The 10,558-nt window shown below is 35.7% G+C and overlaps 1 protein-coding gene across 1 annotated transcript; it reads left to right on the top strand.

Moving 5' to 3' along the window:
- Positions 1-7,001: 7,001 nt before the first annotated feature.
- LOC120430429 (cAMP-dependent protein kinase catalytic subunit 1) lies at positions 7,002-8,599 on the top strand. The gene has a single exon (XM_052711383.1). The coding sequence runs from the start codon at positions 7,323-7,325 to the stop codon at positions 8,382-8,384; it is 1,062 nt and encodes a 353-aa protein (XP_052567343.1). The 5' UTR covers positions 7,002-7,322; the 3' UTR covers positions 8,385-8,599.
- Positions 8,600-10,558: the final 1,959 nt, after the last annotated feature.

Here is a 10,558-nt window from a genome sequence, read left to right as displayed (position 1 = left end):
AACTCCAAAACTCCAAAACTCCAAAACTCCAAAACTCCAAAACTCCAAAACTCCAAAACTCCAAAACTCCAAAACTCCAAAACTCCAAAACTCCAAAACTCCAAAACTCCAAAACTCCAAAACTCCAAAAACTCCAAAACTCCAAAACTCCAAAACTCCAAAACTCCAAAACTCCAAAACTCCAAAACTCCAAAACTCCAAAACTCCAAAACTCCAAAACTCCAAAACTCCAAAACTCCAAAACTCCAAAACTCCAAAACTCCAAAACTCCAAAACTCCAAAACTCCAAAACTCCAAAACTCCAAAACTCCAAAACTCCAAAACTCCAAAACTCCAAAACTCCAAAACTCCAAAACTCCAAAACTCCAAAACTCCAAAACTCCAAAACTCCAAAACTCCAAAACTCCAAAACTCCAAAACTCCAAAACTCCAAAACTCCAAAACTCCAAAACTCCAAAACTCCAAAACTCCAAAACTCCAAAACTCCAAAACTCCAAAACTCCAAAACTCCAAAACTCCAAAACTCCAAAACTCCAAAACTCCAAAACTCCAAAACTCCAAAACTCCAAAACTCCAAAACTCCAAAACTCCAAAACTCCAAAACTCCAAAACTCCAAAACTCCAAAACTCCAAAACTCCAAAACTCCAAAACTCCAAAACTCCAAAACTCCAAAACTCCAAAACTCCAAAACTCCAAAACTCCAAAACTCCAAAACTCCAAAACTCCAAAACTCCAAAACTCCAAAACTCCAAAACTCCAAAACTCCAAAACTCCAAAACTCCAAAACTCCAAAACTCCAAAACTCCAAAACTCCAAAACTCCAAAACTCCAAAACTCCAAAACTCCAAAACTCCAAAACTCCAAAACTCCAAAACTCCAAAACTCCAAAACTCCAAAACTCCAAAACTCCAAAACTCCAAAACTCCAAAACTCCAAAACTCCAAAACTCCAAAACTCCAAAACTCCAAAACTCCAAAACTCCAAAACTCCAAAACTCCAAAACTCCAAAACTCCAAAACTCCAAAACTCCAAAACTCCAAAACTCCAAAACTCCAAAACTCCAAAACTCCAAAACTCCAAAACTCCAAAACTCCAAAACTCCAAAACTCCAAAACTCCAAAACTCCAAAACTCCAAAACTCCAAAACTCCAAAACTCCAAAACTCCAAAACTCCAAAACTCCAAAACTCCAAAACTCCAAAACTCCAAAACTCCAAAACTCCAAAACTCCAAAACTCCAAAACTCCAAAACTCCAAAACTCCAAAACTCCAAAACTCCAAAACTCCAAAACTCCAAAACTCCAAAACTCCAAAACTCCAAAACTCCAAAACTCCAAAAACTCCAAAACTCCAAAACTCCAAAACTCCAAAACTCCAAAACTCCAAAACTCCAAAACTCCAAAACTCCAAAACTCCAAAACTCCAAAACTCCAAAACTCCAAAACTCCAAAACTCCAAAACTCCAAAACTCCAAAACTCCAAAACTCCAAAACTCCAAAACTCCAAAACTCCAAAACTCCAAAACTCCAAAACTCCAAAACTCCAAAACTCCAAAACTCCAAAACTCCAAAACTCCAAAACTCCAAAACTCCAAAACTCCAAAAACTCCAAAACTCCAAAACTCCAAAACTCCAAAACTCCAAAAACTCCAAAACTCCAAAACTCCAAAACTCCAAAACTCCAAAACTCCAAAACTCCAAAACTCCAAAACTCCAAAACTCCAAAACTCCAAAACTCCAAAACTCCAAAACTCCAAAACTCCAAAACTCCAAAACTCCAAAACTCCAAAACTCCAAAACTCCAAAACTCCAAAACTCCAAAACTCCAAAACTCCAAAACTCCAAAACTCCAAAACTCCAAAACTCCAAAACTCCAAAACTCCAAAACTCCAAAACTCCAAAACTCCAAAACTCCAAAACTCCAAAACTCCAAAACTCCAAAACTCCAAAACTCCAAAACTCCAAAACTCCAAAACTCCAAAACTCCAAAACTCCAAAACTCCAAAACTCCAAAAACTCCAAAACTCCAAAACTCCAAAACTCCAAAACTCCAAAACTCCAAAACTCCAAAACTCCAAAACTCCAAAACTCCAAAACTCCAAAACTCCAAAACTCCAAAACTCCAAAACTCCAAAACTCCAAAACTCCAAAACTCCAAAACTCCAAAACTCCAAAACTCCAAAACTCCAAAACTCCAAAACTCCAAAACTCCAAAACTCCAAAACTCCAAAACTCCAAAACTCCAAAACTCCAAAACTCCAAAACTCCAAAACTCCAAAACTCCAAAACTCCAAAACTCCAAAACTCCAAAACTCCAAAACTCCAAAACTCCAAAACTCCAAAACTCCAAAACTCCAAAACTCCAAAACTCCAAAACTCCAAAACTCCAAAACTCCAAAACTCCAAAACTCCAAAACTCCAAAACCCCCCCTAAAAACAATCAATCGAAAACCCCCCCCGCCCAACCAAACATCCCTCCCCCCCCCACCCCCCCCACCGCCAAATCAAAACGACCCCAATACCCCCCATCCCAACCACCATGGCAAGGTACACACCAACATAAAATGGCCACCATAAGCAAATGCGGCCCCCAATACAAAAAAACCCCCCCAATCAAATACCACCCAGTCCCAAACCCCACCCACTCGCACCATGCCCACCCCCAAAATAAACAGACCCACCAACACACCAAATATAGTATAGCCCCCACAGCGCCCAAAAATATAATACCTACCAAACCAAATATCGGCTCGGCGCCACTCATCTTGTACAACGCCACCGGCCTCTTCCACACCAGCGCTTGTATGACCATTTTGATCTCTAGAATGCCCACCATTCAGGAACCCACGGTCCTCGTCGACGAGAACCATACAAAAGTGGTTCCCGGATGTCCGATGGTAAGTTGGGTCAGCTAGGTCAACAAGCTGATTTCGTTGAGCACTCCGATGACCACCGGTGCGGTCCCGGATCACAACTGTGTCGTCGTTTGTCCCACTGCAAATGAGAAAAACAAGAATCGTCTCAGCTGCAGCCATGGTGGCCAATGGAACCTGTCCGAACGGGACCTAAATCTTCCGCCACCACCGCTCCTGGACCAGATACGCAAGTCCTTGGTGAAAAAACAACAGGACGGCGTTGGTGAGGGCAAAAATCAAAATAAAGATTGTTTGAAATATGGCTTGTTTATGTTTTCCACAGGCAATGACAGTTCGATATCTATCCTTCCAACTCAGCAGAAAATGACTAAAATCACGCATTTTTAGATACAATTTTAACATTCATCGGTAATTTTCGTCATTTTCTTGGGTAAATTTTCACCTTATATGTGGTAAATTTTCATCATATATGAGGTAATTTTGCACATTTTTAGAGGTAAAATTAAACCTTTTTTCGGACATAAAAGATGTACCCCTTCCCAGATGTAATATTACCACGTTTTTTTTCTGTGTTGTTCGCGGTCCGGACTGGGTAAATTCGTGGTGAAGTTAGTTGCAAAGAAGTCGTGCGCGAAGAATTTCATGAAATCGATTGAAACAGTTCGGTGTATCAGCACTATTTGAGGTTTACATGATAACGAATAATACGTTGCTAAAAATTTCATTTCATTTTGAAAGCCCATCCCAGAGTATCGTTGCTCGGATGGCACGCCGGAGGTAAGAAGTAAAAAAAATACGCGCATGATAAGTCCTTCTCATAGAATACCAAGATGAATCCTGACCTTCCCTTTCCTTCCCCTACTAAAACAATTCCCCCACTTTCCGTGATGCTTGAAGGAGATGCTGTGGATTCAACGGTCTCATGCGGTGTCAACAGGTATAGAGCGACAAACTCTGTGTCTGATGAGTCTGCAACTTCAACTATCGGACTAACATTCCTACCTTTGTTGAACTGCCTCTCCTTGGGGGGCGCCGGTATTGACTTAAAGCATAGATCTTCAGGGGTTATACAGTGAGGATGATTAGCTCCCACTACTCATCTGTTGGTTCATTGTGTAACTTCAGCTGATCCGTCAATAACGGAGTAGCAGCTCATTGGCAGTCAACCATGCTCATGCTCATGCTCAAAAATCTGTTACAAATGTTTGACCCAAAAATGAATTTTCTTATCTAATTTTTCAGATTTTCAGAAAATTCTGTCCAAAGGTACAAAATTTCATACGTTTACATACCCATTCCAGCCCTCAAAATTGTATGTAGACTTGTATGGAAAAACAAATGATGCAAAATTGCTTCTTTTGACATAGGGAATGCAAAGAAAAGTCGATTGAAAATCGGACCAGTAGTTTCCGAGTTATGATCAGTTGAACACTTTCAGTTTATCCAGCTACAACCCAACCCCACCTCTAGACGGGGATCGATCTAATAATTCGCCAAAAATCAATTTTTTAACCAATTTTCGACCTTTAAAAAGCATTTTTTAACAATTTAAATGATAATAGTTTGTTCTAGAGTAAAAAAAATGAAAACATACAAAAACATTATGAAAAATTGGCTGTAAAAAACATGACAAATTAGGTGCTAGAATAGGCCAAATACTACCAAAAACAAATATCAACTTATCAAGATAAATGCAAATATAAAAACTAAAAATGAAACAAAAACAACTTAAAACAAAAGAAGTAAAGTTTTTCGTAGCACAAAAGTTGCTCAAAATGACAAGGGAAAAATTAAAAAAATCGAAATAATTTGGGCAGCAAAGGGTTAACACTTAAAATAATCAAGTTCATCGATTTGTTTTCTTGGAGATTGTTTATCTCAGAAACAAATTGCTCGATTTGAAAGTTTCAGAGAGAAAATTGTACAAAATTTTCTTGGCTCTTCAAAAATATGTTATAGGGGTACTTTAAATTCCAGAAGTATTATTTTAAAATAAAAAGAAACCAAAATAAATTGAAAATGCAGTCCTAAAATTAGCTTTAACCTGAAAACGGTACATTTTGTTAACAAAATTGCTTCAATCATTTTTGTCCACTTTTTCGTTTTATTTTCTTCAAAAAAATCATATCTCTTAAACCAGATTTTGCACCATCACTAAAGCTCCGAAGATGTCTTTTTTAGTCTCCTAAAACATAAAAAATCGGATTTTTTGCATTACCCAAGACACCAAATCGATCAGAAAATCCCTTGTCAAGATATAGAAATTCATTCATTTGCATATAAATTTAATATGACCAGCCCCCAGAATTGTATGGACATTTGTATAGAAAAACGAATGATGCAAAATTGCTTCTTTTGACATAGAGAATGCATGGTGAGTGGCAAAGTTTCATCCATATCAAAAAAATGAAAAGTTAAAAATCGTGAAAAAAAAATGCGAAATCGTAGAGAACTACTCTTAATATTAAAAAAAGAAAACTTATGAAAACTTGTTTTGAGCAATTACACTTCTTCACTAAAACCCCGTTTTACGCTCCACAAGTCTTCCGATTTACGTTAAAACTCTCATTTGCGCAAAAATCTCAAATTCGCTCAAACTCCAAATTAACGCGTTTAAAGATTGACTGTTAGCGCCCTTTCGCAATCTGAACAAGCACCCCATGCGCCCCATTCGAGAAAACCCTCCCCTTTCAAAAATCCTGTGCACGCCCTGAGACTAGAGACCCTAAATAGGGAGACTGGTCTAAGCTTGCTAAATCGATCTGGCAACGTATGTTTTGAGCTTGGCAACACCGATAAGTTTTGCTGGGCGTAAAGGCAAATGCTCGTTTGGATACGTCAAACTCGCGTCTAGGGCGTCCAATTTTCCCGGGTTTTGAATTTCCCGGGAAACGGGAAAAATATTTTTTAAATCCCGGGAATTCCCGGGATCCCGGGAAATTTTTGAAGCAGTCATAAAATGTATGTTTTCATAATATTTGATATGTTTTCAAGCTCAATAATAATAATTGGTGACAATCTACACTTCAATCTTAACAAGGACGACAATTTTTAAATAACTTAAAAGAAAGTAAAATTGTTTTTTTTATTTAAAAAAAGTTCATATTTAAATTTTCAATGTCATTCAAATTAAATAAGTGTTTTATAAATAGATTTCTTCTATATATTTTAATATATGCCACAACTAGAAAAGCTAGACAAATTTCTTAGAAAATATCTACAAAAACGAGAAGCGACAACAAAACAAGAGTTTTTTTTTGAAAAAAAAGGTCCTATAAGCTATTGTCCTTCATATTAAAAAAAAAAACAGTCAATGCAAAATTTTAGATAACTTTTGAATGTTTTATTTTATATAAAACATTTTAATAATTCTCTTTAAGTTACTACCGTCAACTAGGGAAAATCAGGAATACAGGCTGAAAAGGTACAGGAGATTTCAGAGCAATACATTTGGAAATCGGTGTACTATTTTTTTTCTGTTCCTGTTTTAACCAAAGTTATTCAAAACACGATGCAATTTTTTTTTCTTAAATAGCTGTCTTATTTCGTTACTTGCCCCAAAATCCGGAGTTTGATGAAAAATAATTTAAGATGATAATTTTCAATTTTAATATCATAAATATAAATATGATAAATAGTCTTCAAAAATACGTAAAATAAATAGAAAATATTTATTGCGCCAGGCATTTTGCGGATATATGACTAAATTATAATCAATTTTCCCTTATCAGTCAAATTAAAGCTGATATATGCCGAATACAAATTTTTAATGCTTTAAAGTTCGTATCGATTACTATGTATTTTACTGTTCATCTATTTCTACAACAAAATTTGAATTTTCAGACCAAAATTTGATTTTTTTTCAATTTCGGGAATTCCCAGGACAAATTATGAAAATTCCCGGGATTCGGGAATTCCCGGTTTTGGAAAAATCCCGGGATTTTTGTTCCGGGAATTCCCGGGATGGACGCACTACTCGCGTCTGTTTGGGTACGTCAAATTCACTTCATCCAGTCTCCCTGTTTAGGATCTCTAATCTAGACATAATACATACGTATGTTGTTTATGCCAGAAGAACACTATTTTTTTCAATGGGGTTTAGACAAACTGATGGAATGAACTGTCTGCAATCAGGTCTAAAATTTGTGTTTGTGTGTTAATGCCAATGATCGGAAATCGATAAAACATTTTCTTGAAAATACAATCTAGGCTGCTATGATAAAAGCCATTATAAATTTTATTGATTGCTTGCAAACGAACCGTTGTAATGGTTGTGTTTGATGATAAGAATTTTTAACTAGTGAACTGATGTAAATTTCAGTTTTGTGGCAAATGTGAAAAAAGGACTGTAAAAATAAACGATTTGTAGGTGTTAAAGGGACAGGTTGGAATGTCCATTTTCTAACTATCAAGAGTTAAGTGAATAGATCCCTTGAAATCATTCATCATGGGAAACAACGCAACTTCAACAAATAAAAAAGTAGATGCCGCAGAAAGTGTAAAAGAATTCCTGGATCAAGCTAAAGAAGATTTTGAAGAAAAATGGAAAAGAAATCCAACAAATACTGCTTCATTAGAAGACTTTGAACGCATTAAAACACTTGGGACAGGATCATTCGGAAGAGTAATGATTGTACAGCATAAATCAACGAAGGACTACTATGCTATGAAGATATTGGATAAACAAAAAGTTGTTAAACTGAAGCAAGTTGAGCACACCCTAAATGAAAAAAGAATATTGCAAGCCATTTCATTTCCATTTTTGGTCAGCCTGAAATTCCACTTCAAAGATAATTCGAATCTTTATATGGTACTAGAATATGTTCCAGGAGGCGAGATGTTTTCTCACTTACGTAAGGTTGGACGATTCTCAGAACCACATTCAAGATTTTATGCAGCGCAAATAGTTCTTGCTTTTGAATACTTGCATTATCTTGATCTGATATACCGTGACTTGAAGCCGGAGAACTTGTTGATAGATTCTCAAGGTTATCTAAAAGTGACAGATTTTGGCTTTGCAAAACGCGTGAAAGGTCGAACTTGGACTCTATGTGGAACTCCAGAATATTTGGCACCAGAAATAATTTTAAGCAAAGGATATAACAAAGCAGTTGACTGGTGGGCATTAGGTGTTCTTGTGTACGAGATGGCAGCCGGATATCCACCTTTTTTTGCTGATCAGCCAATACAAATTTATGAAAAAATTGTTTCAGGAAAGGTACGATTTCCATCTCATTTCGGGTCAGAACTAAAGGATCTACTTAGAAATCTTCTACAAGTTGATTTAACAAAACGTTACGGAAATCTAAAAGCAGGAGTTAACGACATCAAAGGGCATAGATGGTTTGCATCAACTGATTGGATATCTGTTTTTCAAAAAAAGATTGAAGCTCCATTTATTCCTCGATGCAAAGGCCCAGGAGATACAAGCAATTTTGATGATTACGAAGAAGAAGCTTTGAGGATCTCTAGCACCGAAAAATGTGCAAAAGAATTTGCAGAATTTTAAAATGTAACATCACACGTTTATACAAAACGCAATCATTGAATGAAAATCCTTAACACGCATCACACTATGTTTTCGCTAAGTAACAATTGAAAGTGACCAGTTAAAAACGTTGCAGTTCCAAAATGCTGATTATCTGTATCCAGTACATGCAAAATATTTAAATATTTGAACAAAGTATAAATATAAAAAAAAAAACGCTGCTGTTGCCATCACTGTAAGTGATATATTTTAAATATTATATTGCATATACAGCGATTCTAGAAGCAATTCCATTTGAAAAGGGCACAACCCGAACAAAAAGTTCTCCGATCGGGCTCAAATTTTTTACTGCAGGTCCAGATGGTCGTTATTGAGCTCTACGGAATCGGTCTTTTTTCTTTAATTTTAATTTTTGTATTTTTTAATCCGGCTGAAACTTTTTTGGTGCCTTGGGTATGCCCAAAGAAGCCATTTTGCATCATTAGTTCGTTCATATAATTTTCCATACAAATTTGGCAGCTGTCCATACAAAAATGATATGTGAAAATTCAAAAATCTGTATCTTTTGAAGGAATTTTTTGATCGATTTGGTGTCTTGGGCAAAGTTGAAGGTATGGATATGGACTACACTGAAAAAAAATGATACACGGTAAAAAATTTGTTGGTGATTTTTAATTTAACTTTTTGTCACTGAAACTTGATTTGCAAAAAAACACTATTTGAATTTTGTTTTTTTTTTATATGTTTTAGAGGACATAAAATGTCAACTTTTCAGAAATTTCCAGAATGGGCAAAAAATCTTTGACCGAGTTATGATTTTTTGAATCAATACAGATTTTTTCAAAAAATCTAAATATTGGTCGCAAAAATTTTTCGACTTCATTTTTCGATGTAAAATTGAATTTGCAATCAAAAAGTACTTTAGTGAATTTTTGATAAAGTGCACCGTTTTCAAGTTATAACCATTTTTAGGTAACTTTTTTGAAAATAGTCGCAGTTTTTCATTTTTTTAAATTAGTGCCCATGTTTGCCCACCTTTGAAAAAAATATTTTCGAAAAGCTGAGAAAATTCTCTGTATTTTGCTTTATTGAACTTTGTTCATACGACCTTTAGTTGCTGAGATATTGCCATGCAAAGGTTAAAAAACAGGAAAATTGATGTTTTCTAAGTCTCACCCAAACAACCCACCCTTTTCTAATGTCGATATCTCAGCAACTATAGGTCCGATTTACAATGTTAAAGCATGAAACATTCGTGAAATTTTCCGATCTTTTCGAAAAAAATATTTTCAAAAATTTAAAATCAAGACTAACATTTTAAACGGGCCAAACTTTCAATATTACGCCCATTTGAAATGTTTGTCTTGATTTAAAATTTTTGAAAATATTTTTTTCGAAAAGATCGGAAAATTTCACGAATGTTTCATATTTTCACATTGTAAATCGGACCATTAATTGCTGAGATATCGTCATTAGAAAATGGTGGGTTGTTTGGGTGAAACTTAGAAAACATCAATTTTCCTGTTTTTTAACCTTTGCATGGCAATATCTCAGCAACTAAAGGTCGTATCAACAAAGTTCAATAAAGCAAAATATAGAGAATTTTCTCAGCTTTTCAAAAATAGTTTTTTCAAAGGTGGGCAAACATGGGCACTAATATTAAAAAATAAAAAACTGCGACTATTTTCAAAAAAGTTACCTAAAAATGGTTATAACACTGACGAACTGACGTGCCACCAGGAACAAATTTGTCGATCATTTTTGACCGCACACTGTTTCTTTTTCCTTCTACTATTCTCTTCTTCGGCGATTGTCAGAATTCAAGTTTGACGATTTGTCACATCAGCTGTTTCCTTGCCGTGAAGGATTCTGGAACAAAAAGTGAAAATAGCGGATAAGAGTTGGAATGGAAATGTATCGTAAAGTCTAAAGAAAAGCCTAATTTGGAAGTTTATAGCAAATTCTTGCCTCATTTCACATTAAATAATGCAAGATTTGCAAAATATTCATCGTTTAGTTCAGAATTTGCAAAAGTTTTTAGGCTTCAATATGTTTTCCCCCATTTTCATTTGTTGTTCCTGAAAGTTTCTCAGCCAGTGCAGCTGCGCATCTGTCAAATCGTCTGTTTGACAATCGCCGATCGCTGAGGGTGAGTGAGAAGGAAGATAGGAAAGTGCGGTCAAGTTTGGATTCGG

The sequence above is a fragment of the Culex pipiens genome, unplaced genomic scaffold, assembly GCF_016801865.2.
Source record: "Culex pipiens pallens isolate TS unplaced genomic scaffold, TS_CPP_V2 Cpp_Un0004, whole genome shotgun sequence".
Lineage (NCBI taxonomy): Eukaryota > Metazoa > Arthropoda > Insecta > Diptera > Culicidae > Culex > Culex pipiens.
The sequence above is the reverse complement of the archived record's forward strand: the minus strand, read 5'-3'. Positions and strand labels throughout refer to the sequence as shown.